This window comes from Desmodus rotundus, chromosome 9, assembly GCF_022682495.2.
Source record: "Desmodus rotundus isolate HL8 chromosome 9, HLdesRot8A.1, whole genome shotgun sequence".
NCBI lineage: Eukaryota > Metazoa > Chordata > Mammalia > Chiroptera > Phyllostomidae > Desmodus > Desmodus rotundus.
In genome coordinates, this window is record NC_071395.1 from 16,732,561 (window position 1) to 16,751,341 (window position 18,781).

At 43.3% G+C, this 18,781-nt stretch overlaps 1 protein-coding gene across 3 annotated transcripts in view; it reads left to right on the forward strand.

Annotated features, from left to right (window-relative positions):
* Positions 1-18,781, forward strand: part of ARHGAP10 (Rho GTPase activating protein 10) — a 242,196-nt gene that overhangs the window by 207,047 nt on the left and 16,368 nt on the right. For 2 of the 3 annotated variants that reach the window (XM_024568805.3, XM_045202557.3), the window contains one exon: positions 14,362-14,509. In XM_024568805.3, the coding sequence (XP_024424573.2) occupies positions 14,362-14,509 (148 nt within the window). Of the gene's footprint in view, positions 1-13,382; positions 13,487-14,361; positions 14,510-18,781 lie in introns of all 3 variants that reach the window. The other variant, XR_006656673.2, reaches the window with a different exon arrangement.

Sequence of the window (18,781 nt, forward strand, 5' to 3'; positions counted from 1 at the left end):
GCATATTTAACGCCTTTAAAAAACACATAGCTGCTTCTGTGATGGAAATGAGTTCATGGCAGGTAACTAGGATTTATGGAAGAGAGAAGAACTCTTTAAAGCCTGTCTCCCTGTGGTGTGGGTTTTTTCCTTCACTTCTAATAGCTTTTATTTTAATTTCTAGTTCTGAATTCAAGCAGCTGTCACTCTCTTTATAGCCCTCTTTGAAACTCTTACAGCGTAGGAGGTAGCCAGGCTGTCTAAGAAACATCTTTTCAAACCAACCAAAGTATTGTTTATCCTGAATGAAATAGAATTTTTAAGGCTGTCAAGAGTGACTGATTTGAACGGTTTCTTGGGTAGCTGGGAAGACGAGGAGAAATGTTGCAGGGGAAGGTATTATCTCATCGTGGCCAATTCCAAGTGACTTCTATTACTTAGAAGATTGCTATGGACTATGATATGAATTACCAGGAAAGAAGGGTGCTGTTGACAATTAATATAATAAAACAAACCTGTGGCCAGTTAATTTTTACCTACTGAATCCTAACCAGCTATGGAGGAGGAAAAAAAAAAAGATGTGAGATTGAGCCACTATGGAGGATATGCCTGTTAACTACTTGTGTCTGGGTTGCCTTTAATGAGCCCTGGGTAGCAGCGATGCTGTGTGGCTCCCTCTGGATGCTCATTCTGCTGCACGGCATTCCCATGTGCTTTCTGAGCTGTATTCGGGAGTCCACTGTCACCCTTGGATGAAAAAAACCCTTCCAGCCTATTAAAATGAATTCTTGGGCTGCAAATTTGCATGTGCTAGTATTCTTTAAATTAAACAGCATGATTTTTTGAGCTTGAAATGTAGTTATGGTCATGATTTAATTTTTCTCTTTAGGTCAGAATAGATTGGTCATCTTAGTTATTTTAGAGATATACTGTTTTTCTTAAATTTTTAAATAGTTAATGTAACAACAGGTCACAAAATTTGGAGGGTAGTAACAGTGAAGTTACAGACCCCATGTTACAGACCAGATACTGTTTTTAGCAATGTGTGTAGAAGTTAGGCAAACATAACAATCCCATCGGTATATCATTATCCCTATTTTATAATTCAGGTAACGGAGGCACAAAGAGGGTCAGCAACTCAGCTGGTCTCACAGCGGGTTAGTGACAAAGCCAGGCTTGGGTCCGGGCAGCCCGACCCAGAGTCTGGGTTCCTTAGCACTCTGCTGAGGGGCTGGGCACCAGTGCCGCAGTGAAGTCAGAGGCATCCTGTGCCATTTCAAACAATGTATTGATTGATTATTATTATTATTATTATTTTAAAGATTTTATTTATTTTTCGATAGAGGGAAAGGGAGGGAGAAAAAGAGGGAGGGAAACATCAGTGTGTGGTTGCCTCTTGCATGCACCCCACTGGGAACCTGGCCTGCAACCCAGGCATGCTCCCTGCCTGGGAATTGAACCAGCAACATTTTGGTTCACAGGCCCATGCTCAATTCACTGAGCTGCACCACCCAGGCAGATGTATTGTTATTATTTTTTTGATTTTAAGAATGATTCTTAGCTTTTTCATTTGAAAGAGTGTTTCTGTGTCGTGCTGGGTCACTCAGGTGGTTAGGGCACTGTCCTGGTGGGGAGGTGGCGGGTGATCATGGAGCAGGGCACTTACGGAATCCCCCAGCGAGTGCTTTAACAAGTGGAACAAGTCAGTGTCTGTCTGTCTGTCTGTCTCTCTCTCCCCCTCCCTCCCTTTCCTCCTCCTCCTCTGGAATGAATAGATCAAGTTATAAAAGAGAATTTTCGGTATAATCTCACTTCTAAAGGAAAATGTCAATAGATGTATAAGCATACAAATAAATTTGGAAGAATATTAATCAATCGTGACAGTGGTTAGTTACCCTTAAGGGTTGGGAGTGTGGTGATTTTCTTCTTCTACATATCTGTTTTTTCTATAGAATATTCCTTGTTACACATGCATGTGCACACACACAGGCATATGTGCACACACAACATACATACATATATGTATAGTATTAAGCTACAAAATGTCAGCTGATGCTGATGCAAGCGGTGCTTGGTACTTAGTGTGCTGAGCGTAGGTATCAGGTTTTGAAGGAGGAGGAGGAAGAATGGAGCAGAGGCCTGGTACACGGATACAGCATCCTGCAAGTGTGAGGTGGCCCGGGGAGACTTGATTGGCGCCACATCGAGAATGGGTAGCACTTGCTGCCTGATTTCCTGTTAGATCTAATATATCTTTCACCTCCTACCTGGGCTGCTCTCTCAGAACCACGTTGTCCTAGCATTTGGGGGACCTCTCTCAGTGGAAATACTTAGGCAGCACTTTTCTCGAGTGGTCAAATTATTTGTGGTTAAACTTGGATTCACACTTACCTGGATTTAAATCTCTGTCACTTCTTGCTGTCATTTATGATCTCAGCAAATTGTCCTCTCAGCCTCATGCATTTGGGGCAATGAAATTTTATGTGGTTTTTGCCGAGAACAAATGAGTTAATGGCTGTACACCACCCAATAGGTAGTAAATACTCCAGATTTGAGCATGTATTTTCTTGAGGGCTTGATGTATGTAGTAGAGGGCTTACCATCAGAGATGATGCAACTTAGTCTTTTATATTTGATTATTTCTGTCTTGCATAATTAATAGGCTTATTGGTTGCTAGCGTCTTAATCTGGGAATCGATAGTAATAACATGCTGGGTGTGAGAACACTAGTGGGGGAGGAGGAAGTGTGGGCAGCTAGGAGTCACCCCCCCCCCCCCCCCCCCCGCCCCGTTGTCTCTGCTGGGTGGAGTTTGTGTTCTCAGCACCCTGCTCTAAATTTCCCGAGCTGTCGAAGTGTCAGCCTTCCTCAGAAGTTTATGGAAGACAGTATCTGATTACTTTTTGATTCCTAAGCATAATAGTACATGGTTGTTATATTTTTTGTTTGTTTATGTAGGCAGAAACCTCAGACTGTAAATAATGCCTCAGGTCTGTGATTATGATATAAAAAAGCTCTCTGCTTTATAGAGCAGAGCAATTTACTTTGACTTCTATTGACATTGCAACTGAACTGGTCTTATTCATTTTATAATTGAATTGCTACTGACTTCCATTGACCTTTGCAAGTGGGAGAGGTGGTTGCTGGCATTGTAACCTAATGCCTATTAGCTGCTGCGCCATCGTTCTGACGGGCCTGTGTTTTATGTCATAGGGTTATAACACAGCCGAGTCCCTCATCAGCTTTTCCTAGCATACACTTTTGGCAATCCTAGCCATCCAGTAGCTTTTTGGGGCAAACGTTATGCTTAAGTTTTTAAATCTTTGGACAGCAGAAAATAAAATCTGTATAATTTTATGGCATTTCATTACATCCTTTCATGCCTTAATGTGACATTTTAATTTACAGCTCAGGTGTTGCCTTTTCTCTTTTTCTTTCTTTCTTTCTTTTTTTTTTTTTTTTTTTTTTTTTTTTTTTTTTTTTTTTTTTTTTTTTGCAGGGAAGGATGCATATCTATATGTAGTTCCGTTTTTGTACTTTTGCTATAGGGGGTGGGAGGCCTTTCCTCTGAGAGACGTTTCCCTTTCGTAATCATGATTGCAGCTGGAGACCTTGTATTAGCTGATTGAATTATTCCCATCTAGCCACTGACCGCCATAGGTCTGTGTATCACTTAGCTTCCTTATGGTTGGTCTGGTTTGATGAGGGCAAAATGGAAGGAGAGGAACTGGGACATCTTGCCCCCTGCCCGGCGTGGCATTGATTTCACTTGCAGTGGAACTGAGAATTGGGGTAAGTGGGACTTTAGAAACCTTTCCTTCTGCGTGGCAATTATAACCTGTCTCTCAGTGCACCTCCCACTGCTGAGAAACACAATTAGCTTTCTTTCCTTAATGGGCATTTGGTAGGGTTAATTTCTTATACCCCCACCCTGTTTTCCCTAATGTAAAACTTAGGGAAGGTTTTCTGATCAAAGAGTCTATACTTTAAAAAAAAAATACTAATTATTTACCACCTACTTACTCTAAGGGATAGTAAAGAATTCCCTTTGAGTGGTAGGGTTGGGCTTGCTTTTTAAAGAAAGATACTAAACAATTACATTAGCAATTCTAAAAGTTCAGTTTTAAAGCCAAACTTTGAGTTCCCTAACCTATCTTCATTATTCTAATTAGTTTAAGAAAGAAATTAACTCCCTTTAATTTTTTGTCTTACTTAGGATTTTTTCTTTCTATGGATCTTACCTGTTTAATGCCACCATGGACAGTGCCTTATAAAACAAGTTATTGCAATTATTTGGCCATTTAATTTATTTTTTCTTTTTATTTACTTACTTACTTATTTATTTATTTATTTATTTTCTTTTTGGCTGTAGAATTTTGCAATTTTTTATTTTTTTTAAATTTTTATTCAGTTACAATTGTCTGCATTTTCTCCCCATCCCTCCACCCCACCCCAGCCAATCACACCTCCCTCCCCCACCTGTACCCTCCCCCTTGATTTTGTCCTTGTGTCCTTTATAGTAGCTCCTGTAGACCCCTCTCCCCACTATCCCCTCCCCACTCACGTCTGGCTATTGTTACATTGTTCTTCATTTCAATGTCTCTGGTTATATTTTGTTTGCTTTTTTCTTTTGTTGATTATGTTCCAGTTAAAGGTGAGATCATATGGTATTTGTCCCTCACCGCCTGGCTTATATCACTTAGCATAATGCTCTCCAGTTCCATCCATGCTGTTGCAAACGGTATAAACTCCTTTCTCTCTGCTGCGTAGAATTCCATTGTATAAATATACCATAATTTTTTGATCCACTCATTTGCTGATGGGCACTTAGGTTGCTTCCAGTACTTGGCTATTGTAAATTGTGCTGCTATGAACATTGGGGTGCATAGGTTCTTTTGGATTGGTGTTTCAGGGTTCTTAGGGTATAATCCCAGCAGCGGAAATGGCCAAATAAGGAATTGGTTATTTGGCCATTTTAGTTCAAGTTGACTAGCATATATTGTAGAAAGATGAGAAGGGAGTGTTGGATTTTCTTTGGCTGTTGAGGGTAATCTGGGTTTTGGATTTGACCGTGCCTTTGCTCAGCCATGCTTCTCTTGCTCTGCTGTGTACCAGCCATTCTGTTTTCATACTGCAGCTTCCAGTTGGAGAAGGGCAGAGAATTCCGCAAGGTTCTTGCTCCGCCAAGCATCTGAGTAGGTTGCATAGAAACAAGCCTATTCACTTTTCTTCAATGACCAAGGAGTAGCCTACTTGGATGAAACCATCTTATATAATGCAGCTAGACAAGACCAGCTGTTCTTCTATGATGTCTGGGTGTGACCTTCCCCCTTTTCCTCAGTCTTGCAGTAAGGTTGGTTATCTGGCCCCCCCAGCGTCTGTAAGTCAGTAATTATAGGAATGCTGGTACTAAAGACAAGACGCAAAAAAACAAAATACTGGACTGAACCGTGATTTCCCTCTTTGGAGCTGTGGTGAGTGGTGAGCTGTTCTGGAAGTCAGGCCCCTTTACTCTGAGGCAGAACTCTTGAATGTTTCACTGTTTACAGTGATTTGAAAGCAAGTGGACATTATGATACTTGTCAGACTTGGGTAGGAAAGGTAAGGCCGTGTGCAACTAGAGTGTCCTTCGATGTCCTTGTTACAAGTGGAATTCCATAGTAGATGAGTTGTTGCTCTGAGCTTGTATGGCAGTTCTATGATGTCTCATTTCTCATGAGTCAAGTAGTACACTTTGACCTCTGTTAACCACTTTTCAACCATCCGCACTGCTTAGTGTGCACTATTGTTCTGATGCACTTGGTCATTGAAGATGAGTAGCTACCCCTTTGGAGCTTCATCAGCTCTTAAATTCCATTGTTGGCCTTATCTTAGCTGCGTGAAGGCTATATGAAAACCCGTGGACATGTGCTTGCTTTCTACTGTTTTGTACATCTGAAGCCTCTCACCAGCTCCCAGATAGGTTTGGCTTTGTTTTTACAGAACACTCCCATCTTAGTTGTTCAGCAGCATTAGGTTTTATTTACAATGTCAAGTTCAATGGCATTTTGAGCTGGGGGGAGGGGAGACACATTTTGGCTTATTCTAATTCACACTAGTTGGTGCAGCGTTGGGAACTAGTTTTGATGTGGTAAAATAGAGCAACTCAGACTTTATATTAGCAAGCTGTGTCAGAATGTCTATGCTGTGAGTTTGGGAGGACTGTTCTCAATGCTAGACACTCCTCTCCTTTTCAGTACACCCTATGTCCTAGGTGACATTCGGAGGAAAGACCGCAGTGGTTCCAAGGAGATTTTATGGATGTCATAATATCTGCCACATGGTGGTAGAAACTAGGGCAGCATGAACATTTCCTGCCTAGTTCAGAGGTTAAGTTTTGAGCAGGCTTATGTAAGCCAGCAAAACAAACAACACTCTCCTCCTGCCGCAGCACTTTGTAATTCCTTCCCCATTTTAAGCCTCTTCCTGTCCACGTCATTCCCAGAGCCCTTAGCTTGTCCGCTACTGCGACTTGTACCCAGCGAAGGCTCAACCTTGAGCACGTCCTTTCTCTTCCTCACCTGCTGAGCTCTCTTCAGCATCAGGCAGTGAAGCCTAAAGTTTTGGTGCTCTGGTCTTCTTTGGGTAGTAGAGCAACAATTAGAGCAGACACACCATTTAGGCAAAGAAGTTGATTTACTCTAAGCAAAACATTACGGGTTTTTACTGGGCAGGCCACTTTAAAGACAGAAATGCAGAATGTCAGGAGAATGAATGGAGGCACGGGGTGGAGGGTGATGTCAGAGCAGCTTTGTGCGCGCCACACTGCTAAAAGCCCACCTGGTTTTCTTGTTCTTTATTTTTAATTTTTGTTTATTTAGGTTTTAGAGATGGGGACGGGATGGAGAAAGAGAGGGAGAGATGCAGTGATGTGAGAGGGAAACACTGATCAGTTGCCTCTCGTATGTGCCCTGATGGGGAGTTGGACCAGCAGCCTTTTACGTTGTGGGGCAATGCCCAGCCCCCTGAGCCACACCAGTCAGGGTGCAGCCCACCTGGTTTTTGTCGAAGCTGCCCTCAAAGTAAAAATAGATTGTTTAGTTTTGAGATTTCTTTCTCCGTACTTAGGGTGAGTTTTTATACATTAAACTCCATTTTCTCATCAGTGTCCATTGTGATTTGGGAGATTATTTTCCCCCAGCAAGTCTTACGTGCAAGTAGATAATAAAAATAATAGTTATGAGCGACAGCTTTTCACTTTATGGAATAGCCTGTGTATATTAATTATAGCCTTCAAGTAATCTCTGTTGAGCGAGTAAACTAAAATTAAAAAAGACATCAAATATATTTCAGTAAAAATTAAAAATTCTAAATATTCTTCAAGTTTGGCTTGAGAATGTTTGGTCTGGTATGTAAAATATTTATTCTTTGGAATTTAAAAAAGACTTTAGTCTTCCTTCATAAATATTCTATGTGTTAAGTGTGTGTGTGTGTGTGTGTGTGTGTGTGTGTGTGTACAAAATAGATCAGCTTTGTATTATTGATTACAGATGTCTCTCTCCTTTTTTTCTGCCCGATGACAGTATCTGAGAGGAGTGTGTTAAAATCTCCCATTGCAACTGTTGATTTTTCCGTTTTTCCTTGTTGTTCTGTTTGTTCTTAGAGGCTGTATTGTTTAGGTGCTTTTCTTGTTCGATTGTCCGGTCCTGTTATCCGTGTAGAACGACTCTTTGTCTCTCATGCGGATTATTGAGATATTGTCTTTCTTTGGTTCATATTTGTCTAGTATATTTATTTATTTGTTTTACCATTCCATCTCTTTATTTTTGTTTTAAGCCTGTTTCTTATAGTTAACATATTGTTGGATTTAAAAATACATTTGGAGAGTCACTGACTTTTTTAATTGGTGACTTGAACCCATTTATATCTATTGCAATTACTATTATGTTAGGATTTCTGTCATCTTATAGTTTTTATTTAATGAATTTTGTTACATGTTCTTTCCTGTTTTTTCTTAAAAAAAAAAAAAAGAAAGCAAATGTGTGTGGGGGGGGGAGAAATGGAGACAACTGAACAACAATAAAAAAAAAAGGAAATGTTCTTTTGCTGTTTCCAATGATACATGTTATTTTTTCCTAAGGTTTCCCTTATTTTGGGACTTAGAATTTCATGTACCTCTTGGTTTCTTCAACTAAAGTATTTATATTTCTTTCTCCACCCCTCATAAGGCAAATGATTTAATTGACTCTCATCTCCTTCTGGGCTGTCCACCCTCACCACGCTGATATTTTCTAGACTTTTGGTTCTGGATCATTTTGGTTATGTTTTTACGTTTCCTTTTGCCCTAGAGTTGTAAAAGACAACAATAGACGTTATCAAGTTTGTTGAACATCTCATTTGCTTTCATTTAAATATTTAAAAAATTGAGTGTTAGCAATATAGTTCTGTGTGTGCAAACCTTGATTATTTTATGTGTAATAATGTTTTTATGGCCTCACATTTGAGCGGAAGTTTGAATATATAATTCTATGCTCAAAATTCTTTAATTCTTTAAAAATATTACTTCCATATTGTTCATGCTGTTGAGAACTCTGATGTCAATCTTTTTTTTTTTTAATATGAACTGCTCTATCAGGATTTTTTTTTGTATTTGATATTCTTAAATTTTGCAGTAATGTATCTTAAAGCAGTATTTTCTTTATCCCCCTGTTTGGCATCCGAGTCCTTTGGATTGAGGTCTTTGAAGGTTCTTTAATTTTGATGAATTGATCATTAGGTCTTTAAATATTTCTTCCTCTCAGTATCTTTCTTCTGAGACCTGGAGGCTGGCAGTTTCACTTCTGTTCTCCATAGTTCAAATCTCTACATCTCTGATTTTTTTTTTTTCTTTGTCCCGCTTTCCGACAGGTTAGTTTCCTCTGAGTTCTTAGAGTCGTGCTTTACTAATCCGCCGTGCAGGAGGATACTGCGCGTGTAAGCAGGGTCTTGATGAGTCGAAGACTCCTCCCCTCCTTTCCTCTTTCTCCGTCCTTTCTGGCTCTTGCCTCCAGCATGTCCACCTAGGTGCTTTGGTTCAGAGCCAGGCCTTTTTGTTCCTGCATACAAATCTCATTCTGGGGATGAGAGGGGTGGGCATGTCACATCCAGATCCCCGGTGAGTGGGGAGCTTGCTTATAGATTTTTGGCCTCTATTTACAGTGGCGAGCTTCTCCCAACCCCCTACTTCCACAGGGAGAGTCTGATTTTAGCACCCCTCCCCAGTGCATTGAAAGTTTATTGTACAAAGACGCCAAAGGATTTAGAAGTCTGGCTGTTTCTGTTGGATCCCAGAGCAGGAGACATTTGGCTTGCATCCCCCTGCCCTCTGAACCTCTGTTCCCTTTCTGTTTCTGTTTCACAGAGACGTGTACCTGCTTTTAAGTGCAGTTACAGTTTTTTATTTATTTAAAAAATTTTATCATGTTTTGTTGTAGGGCACATGTGGGAGGAGGACTGGCTTTTAGTGTACAAATGTTTCTGTGTTGCAAATGCGATTATTTTGCTCTCAGTAAATCTTTCTTTGATCTGAGTGATTAACTGTTTGATACATTGATGTTTCTGTGATATTCTGACCTGACAGGAAGGGTATTTGTTTACCAGTGGAACCGCAGGAGGTGTCTGCAGTTGTCTTCCAGTTAACCAAAGGTGTGCCTGGGAAATTTGTTAGAATTCAGGTCAGCAAATAGATTATAACTAACTAACTAACTTACTAACTTCCTTCCTCCCCTCCCCTCCCCCCTCCTTTCTTTCTTTCCTTCCTTCCATGTGCTCAGGGTCATACAGAAATCAGACTGAATGGTGCAATCAGTAGCTGTCATGACAGGCAGGTCCTCTTGAATGCCTTGTTGTCCAAATTTTGAGAATCTGTGTCTGTGGGGGAATCTTAAATATTTGTAAAATAGCAGTTTTCTGTATTTAAAATATTAATAACCTCCCCGCCCAGCCCTACTGCTTTGAGAAGAAGCGTGCTCCTGACACCTGAAGCTCCTCCAAGGCGCTTTCAAATCTCTACATGTTCCCCTTCCTGCTGCTGTGTGCCCAGTGGAGTGACCTCTGCTCTGTCTGCATGGCTCGCAAGCCAATGAAGCCCTCCTGGACCTCCTTCCTGAGCTCTGACGCTGTGTCAGCAAGTCCCCTCTGCATATTTCACCCGGGATTTTTACTGACACCTCAAGCCCAAGCTGTCTACAACTGGTGGTGTTATTTCTCATACCCCATTTTTCTTTTTTTTTTTTCTTTTCTTTTTTTTTTTTAAATTCCCTATTCTAATGAATAATTGTACCATCCACTCAGGCCCCTAAGCCAAGACTTTGAGGGTACCCCCTTCTCCTTTACTTTGATCTGTAAAATTCTAACGACTGTAACACCTGAACACCTCTTGACTCTCTGTTCTGGATCATGTTACCTCCCCGCTTAATCTCTGCAGTAATGTCCTAGTGCCTGTAGAACAGATTCACACTTTAGTACACTCAGAACTCTCCGCCCTCTTCATACTCCTGCTTTCTGCTTTGGACTCTTTTCTCTAGATAACTCCAGCTACTTGTAGCTCCGAAAATTGCCACATTCTTGTTTCTGTGCTTTCAGTCTTGATATTTTCTCTCTGACAGGTTCTTTGTTCGAAAGTCTGGCAGTAATTTCTCCCTCTGCCTGTTGCCTGACCCCCGCCGCCTCTTTCACCCCCACCACCGGCAGGTTTGGAAATTCTGTTCTCTGGTCTCAAAGCTGCTTGATGCAGCCACGTCACAGCATGTGTCACCTTCTGCTCATTTGTATAGATTGGACTCTTCTGCACTAAGCTGTGCGCATCTTCCGTTAGGGACTGATTCTTCACCTTGATAACTCAGCAGCCGTGGTATGACTTGTACACAAGTAGAAATGCAGTAAATAAATGCTTATTGATCAAATATAGGAAATTAGAGATGTGTGTTGTTGCTTGAGGGGAGAGAGGAGGATAACTGGAAGCTGTGTGAAGGTTTTGTAACGGTACTTAGAGGTTTATAGGTCTTTTCACGTCTTAGTTCCTACGGGCGTGGGCTGTGTGTTCATGATGTTTCACGAGGCAGCCAGTCCGCAGTCAGTATTTCCTGAGGGCTCCTGCTTTGCCGGGCCCGGCCATGTGTGTCTTTAAGCATCACCAAGCTGAGACATGGTCTCCATCCTCAAAAAATGCGTAACAGAAATGGGGCACTAAAACCAGGTATGGAGCTGTCAGATGACAGTGAAGCATGAACTTGATTTCTTCTTACAGTTGGGAGAAAGCTTCTTACAGTTGGGAGAAAGGCAAGAAGAGGCAGGGAAGGTGGTTGGCAGGGGCTTTGCTGGAGGACGGGGGGAGTTAAGCTGGGTGTTGTGAGGAAGTCATTTTCTTTTCTCGATGGTGGTAGTTCTGTTCCCAATGAGTTTCTTCTCTTGCAGTGTGTTCATAACCAAAGCCCCTTGGCACCAGTTTTGTTCACTTTCCCGGAACAACCTTGTTTCGCCCATGTGACCCTTCTGTCTGTAGAAGCCTGCTCGAGGGTCACACCTCAGGAAGGAGGCTGGGTGGCGCTCCGGTGGAATGTGAAAAATGATGAGGGCATCTGACTTTCATTCTCAAGTGCAAGTTAGTTTCATAGGAGTTAAAAGGTCTTCATTCCAGAAATCACCGGACATAGAGTTTGTGTTTCTGTGAAATCGTATTGTTTTCATACTAGGTAAAGAGTAGTAATTTGATTTTGGTGAACTCAAGCTTCAGACATGTTTAAACATATTTAATGTTTATGTGCTTGGTGTTAGTGTCTCCTTGAATTCAGTGGTTCTCAAGTAGACGAGCTCATTCCTCAGCAGCGAAGGCAAAAGGCATCCTGTGCCCACGGAAACGGGGGGAGGGGGATGATGCATCACTTCATTTGATCGCTTTGTGTATAAACGTATTCCCTCCTGCCAGTGTTGTTTGCACTTGCAGGTTCGGATTGCCACTGTTTGGCAGGAAGGAAGGGAGAAATTCTCCTAACAGAACGTGATTCAGTGTGCTGAGTGACAGTTTGTGTTGCGTTGGTCTGCTTGGGGGAGAGACTGGAGACAGTGTTGATGAGCCGGGGTATCTGGTTGTAAAAAAACAGTTCAGGTGTCTCTTGAAAGTCGCCTTAGACCCTTGCTCCCTGGTTTCCCACAGTTAGTTCTCATTGACAAGTTTCTCCTTGTAGGCGGGAATCCGGGCCCAAGCTGGCCCCAGGCTCTCATTTGCTGCTTTTGCTATGTCATGCCCTGCAGTCAGGGAAGGGGGCCCAGAGAGCCCAAGGCTGGCGGCCAGCCTCCGAGGCCAGGAAGCTGCTGGTGTCTGGCTCACTGTTAAGGTTATCCTGTCTGCTCCAGAGCTGGTCATGTTTTGCCACTTTAGCCAAGCCCTGAACTGGCAGCTGTCGTGCAGGTAAATGTTCAGCAGTTTACTTCAGACCCTGTGCTGGGCTCCCATTTGAGATGTTCTTAATTTGGAAGGGAGCCCTTGCTCACGATGATGGAGGGACACCGGGGAGGGTCATGATGGAGTCCGGCCCCTGGTTCTCGGGCTCATTTGCAGACAAGAGCTGGACGGACCTGGGCATCCTGGGCACAGAGGAGGACATGGCCTTTGCTTCCAAGTGGGCTTTATCCCAGAACAAAAACAAGTCAAAAGGGAATCATCGTGTTCTGTCATGGGGTTTCAGTTCATTTGTCTGAAAATTGGCCCTTCTCTTTGGGGCAGAATGACTCCAATTAGCTAAACCGATTAGTTTGTAGTGAAAGGCCATAGAAAAAGCAACTTCACGGAAAGGGGCATGATACTGTATCTTGGACTGCCCCGCACATTCGGGGGTGGGGACGGAGCAAGGCTTCATGGGGAGACTGGGGCCACGGAGATTGTGCTCATCGCTTGCCCCACCGCATCACCCACCCTCCCCGACAGCACACTTCTGTCTGCTGCCCAGGGTCACCCGGGTGTCTTCCAGTACTGCCCCCGGACGGGTTCCTTTGTCCACCGTCACCACCCCCTCCAAGTCCTACATCCCTGACGCCATTGTCTCTAGCTTTCCATTTCTCAGATTCTCTCTCTTAGCCTTAGTTGTACACTGGGTGATGGTTAAATAAGAATTATTTCATACAGTCAGTTTTCAAGATTAGCATCTCGGGAGCTAGCTTAATCAGAGCCCAGAATTTCTCTTGTGCTTCATGATTAGTAGATTTGAAATCCGTCTAAGATGGTTTTCTGAGAGCAAGTTCATTGCCGTTCCCGGTATTCAGGCCCACTGTTTCTAGACATAGGTCTGAGGCAAAACGCAAGGCTTCCTCGGCTAGAAGCTGTTTGTGCCTGGGGCTGCAGACTCCCACGGTATGTGTTACCTGCTTTCGTGTCGCACTTTGTTGACAGCTGTTTATTGTGACCCACCACCTACAAAACCAACACCAGATCTGCGTGTTCTTAATGGCACATTGCTGACTCCACAAGGCACTGGCACAGCTAACGCTGATTGGGTATGTCAGTCTGGCTGAGGGGTCCAAGCACTGACGGGTGCCGTTCAGGTATGTCTGTGGTAGAGCTGGGATGCTGGGACAGCAGGAAGACCAGCAGAGGGAAACAGCTGCAGGGGGCGAAGGGGGAGGGCTCTCTTTTCCATCTTCCACCATAATGTGTGCACGTGGTACTAAACCTGTTTCACAAAACGGTCTGTGTGAAGCGACAACTCAGGCACCCTGTCTAAGGGATGCCTGTTAGCTTTGGTCTGAAGTCGGTCTCTGGAGTCCCTGCAGGACCTGATTCTTGTACAACATCGTCCCTGGTGTTCACAGGGAAATGGAACTTTCTCTCTGTCCAGAATTTTAAAAAGTTGGGCAATTCAATTGTAATCCAGCTCAGAAAACAAGGTCCCTTTAGAACTGTTTAATTTATTAAGCGCTAAGTGGTGACTGGCAATGGCTTGAAGAACCGTCTGGTAACTAGCAAGGGAAAGGCTGGACCCTGCAGGGCTGGTGTGTGGCTCAGATTGTTCTTGAGGTTGTTACTGTGACTGATAACAGTGCTCCTTCTCGATAAGGAAGCCACTGTGGCCACCATTGAGGCTTTCATCTTCCCATTAATCTGATTTTCATTAGTGTATTTTTTCTGGGGGGAAACACTCCTTACTGTGTATTATCTATGATGTATTTTCCACATCTTTGATTAAAAAAAAAAAACAAAACACAACATCATTTTTAAAGACAGACCCCCGGATGCTCACATGCTGAATTGTAAATGTAATTTTGGATATAATTTGATTAATCAGGCGATGTTGTATAATTATTAGTGGAGTTGTTTTTTCTCCTCTGAGTATTTGTTTGAAAGTTGATGCCTTATTTTCCCCCCTCCCTAGGTGACAGTCCTCACCCTCCTAAGGAGGACACCCCTACCAGCAGTCTGGACTCACTTTCCTCCCCGTCTCCCACGACTGCAGCTGTCCACGGGCTTCCTGGACCGGACAGAAACCACCTTGTCACCGATGGGGACTGGGCGCCCACTGCGTAAGTGTCACAGGGCTTCTGCTTAGTGCTGAGGGAAGGAGGGCCGTGAGCTTCATTGCGAAGCTCACATGGCCAGTGGGTACTGAAGCTGTTAGATCTAAGAACCTCTGTTCATTCTTTAAATCAGTGGGGCTGCCAGAGGGAGAAAGGTCCGTAAAAAAGGACTTTCCTGATTAGCTCTGTGCTCCCAGGGTGGAAGGGGTAGATAGATGGGTGCTATTTTCAATCTGTTTCAAGTTCACTTCGTGCCACTTTCGGGTTGTCCAAAGGAAACTTGTTCTTGTCCTACCCAGGATGTTTTCCCCCGGTTCTGCGAACTTTCAGAGACACAACAATGTGCACAGTGCGATGGAGGGACTGTTGTTAACTGCCTCTGGAGTGATGTTTCAGTTGTGTAAAGCTTTGAGGACTCTGGAGGAAATTGAGCATTCTGTTCTGTTTCCTCCCTAACACCCTGCATAATCGACAGTTGCTGGGTGAAATACCTGATTTTATCTTCTCAGTTGGGTTTAGTGGCAGGCAGTGCAGATCAGCTCAGGTATATACAGCACAACTCCTACCAACACAAACACATTTCCGTGGACCTGGTTTGACTACGCGAGGGTCTGTCTGACCAGGCAGTGGAGTAAATAATGCGGACTGGGGGTGCCCAGGGGCATCAAAGAGCATCAGGTTTCAAACAAATGCTCAGAAAGAACATAGAGAACTCCACTGGTACTTACATGGCATTACTTGATTGAGTCAGTCAAATGGTAGATTCCTCTTATAATGCAGCCTGAGAGTGCTTGGGTGTCCTGTGTTTAAACTTAAAGTCTTTAAAAAATAAAAGTTGCTTAAAATAAGCTCATGGATAATGATGTCATTTGACCCTAGCTGGGTGTTCCTGGGGCTTTAAATGGAATTGAAAGTGTCCTTCCCATTGCGCACCTTTTTATAGTTACTGCTGGATTTGCACGAAATCATTATGAACTTATTAAGTATTAAAAGAGGCTGGGAGAAATTTGGCATGCTAAAATTTGGGGTGATTGGAAGACATTGAAAATGTAACCAAAAGTCAAAGTGAAACTCAAAATAGGGAATCACAGTCTCCAGATGAGATTTCCCCCCCCGAGATGGTCGTATATGTATTTTTATGTGCCAAAGGCCTCTAGTTTACTGGGGATTTAAAGTGCATAGTACTCAAACATGCTGGCCAATTCTGCTCTTCTTTTTCCCGGAATGAATACCCTCTTTTCTCTCTGGTAACCCCAGCAGCAATGACAGTGGGGACTGGGGACCTAGAATCTGTAGTCCTGAGCACTCCCTGGGTGGAGCTTGGTGCACTTGTGTGTGTGTTTAAAGCGAAAACCTGATCTCTTAATTATTGATTTCAGTCAGTGTTGACCATGGTCAGTGGGGAGCAGTTTAGTCGGTCATCCTTCTTCCATAGCAGTTCTGGAGAAAGGTGACATCATGCACCCCGATGTAGCCAATGCTCAGTTTACAGTATGTCCGTGCCTGAAACATGAAGAGCTTGATATGTTGGTCATAAATCAATGAGGAGTGAATTCCCCAGCTTCCCATTCATGCAGATGTTAAATGTCATGGGAACTACTTACCCCAACACTGAGAGAGAGGCCAAGGCGGGGGTGGGGATAAGTAGTTGAAGGAAGCCTGGAAATCAAGAACTTGCATTTTTTTCTGTGCGGTAGATAAAATAGATCCATATTTTTCTTAAGCATGTAGACAGTGTCTTGTATATGTTATTTATCTGGCTATTTAAATTGGTTTACATTCAGTGTTATTTTGTATTAGTTTCAGGTATACAGTATAGAAGTTAGACAATCACATACTTCAGAAAGTGTTCCCCTCCCTCCCTCCGATGTTTACAGTACCTACCTGGCCCCATACATGATTATTACAATGGTACTGACTGTATTCCCTGTGCTGTACTTCGTGTCCCCATGACTGTTTTGTAACTGCCAATCTGTGCTTCTCCATCTCTTTACCTTTTCCACCCAGTCCCCCAGCCCCACTCCCCTCTGGCAACCATCAGTCTGTTTGTGTATTTCTTAAAGGATTTACTTGAAAAGCACATTGCAGTCCAGAGTTACCATTAAGTCAGGAGTGCTTCCTGAACTTGCACATATATCAGGGTCACAGGGGGGCTTGTTCAGCTCATACTGTCCGGGGTGACACTTAGGTTTCAGGAGCCTGAAAATCTGCATTTCTAACCTAATCCGGGGTGCTGCTCAGCCAAGCCTGATGTAGACAGCTGTCCTTCCACCCCCACGTTCTCGGCATCTTGTTGACTGTAAACGGCTTTTCTGAGGAGTGTAACAAGGATAGTGACATCTCATCTTACTTTTTTCTTTAACCTCTTCTAGGATGGTGTGTTTTCATCAAGCAGCCCTTGTGCACCTCACACACACTTGGGTTCCCTCTGCCTGAAATGTCTCCCTTCCTTTTTTTCCCCTCGAGACGAATCTGATCTGTTTTCAGGGTCAAGTTTCATCTCTCCTTCAGGAAGCTTTCTCTGGTCCTCTAGTTTACAGGATGCTTCCAAATACTGCCTTTCTCTGTCTGTACCCAACACTAGACATTAGGAAACTATTGCCTGCTAGTACTACTTAATATTGACCTTTTCGTGTTATTTAATACTTACTTGTATGTGTGTGTATCTATATATCCCTATCAACTCTCATTCTGCCCACCTGCCCGTCTATCTTAGTTCGGGCCGCTGTAACAAAAACCCTTTGATTGAGTGGCTTATAAAGAACACAGATTTACTTCCCACAGTTGTGGAGAGGGGATTGCCTGGTTCTGGTGAGATCCCCCTTCCGGGGTGCACACTGCTGGCTCTGTGACTCCTACAAGGACACTGATCCCATTCACGAGGATTCTACTCTCATGGCCTCATCGAATCATAGCCATCCCCTAAAGGCCCCCCTCCTCATGCCATCACATGGCAGAGGGTACAGTTGCAACCTGGAAATTTCGGAGGGACACACACGTTCAGTCTGTAACACTGCCTGATCTTCCCCCCCCTCATGCCAAGATAGACTGTAAAATTCTTACTGATGGGGACTGGTTCCCATAATATTGCCATAATTATTAATGAACATTTTGTATTCCATCTTAATTATTATGTGTTTATAAAAAAACTTTCCTTTTGGAAATCTCATTTCTTTCTCTACATCCCTGAGTGTCTCTTAGGCAACTACGTTTGGTTTCTGATCCATATTCCTTTTTTCTAAACATTAAAAACTCTTCCTTCAGGAGTTGCACAGAATTAATCTCACCATTTTCTCTTTAGAGATTTTTCTTTGTTTTCTTAGCTTTTATAAATTTAGTTTTCATTGAGTAGGTAGTTTTTTTTTAATCCATTATCTCTGCATACCAGCTGTACAGTATGGAATATAGTTGGATCTGAGGAAATGCCGGTTAAGATCCCTTTTAATAAAACCAGCATTGCTGTGGGGTCATGAAAACACTACATGGGGCTTTGGAAAGCAGGCAGTGCCTCGGCTGCCTGGTTTTAACCCACGGTGGCAACTCCCTGTTGCCACACATCCACGTGCCTCGTCTCGGGCCTTGAGGGATGGAGTCCAAACTTACACGACCACATCTAGGCGCCCAGTAGCTCTGCCGCACACAAATGCCGTGACCCCAGACACTGGAAGGCAGACTTGCAGAGGAAAACCTACGGCGGCCGAGGATCCGCTCTAGAGGCAGCATGTACATAACAGCTGGCACCTCTGACAGGTAGAAAACAATACAGCAGAACTGGATTTCTGGGGTTTCTGCTGATGCTTATGACTTGTGGGGATGATTCATTGCAGTCAATCAGTCTGGAGCGATTACTCACCTGGACACTCAGTAAGGTGATAGGTGACTTCATTACCCGTGAAGAATTGCCAGCTCAGTCTCCTTGGAGGACATTACATCATAGGTCAAGGTATTTCCAATGTTCCAGAGTCATTTTTTTCCCCCAATAAAGTAGTTTTCTCTAAACAGGTTTTCTTCCATTGTAAGTGAAGGAGCAGGTCCTTGACAAGTAATCCTTTTAACTTGCTTGCCACAAAAGAAAATCTCTTTTAAGAAATAGCAGGCATTGCTATCGGCTTCCTCTACAGATTTCAAATGAAAAGGAAGGCCTCCTCTTCTGGAGGCACAGAAGGATGGGGGGCTTCTTAGAACAGGTCTTCGTAGTGGGGAGTGTCGGTACCCCGAGGTGCAGCTCACTGTGTACTCCGGCTGGCAGATTGCGCTCTCTTACTGGAGGAGAGCCCT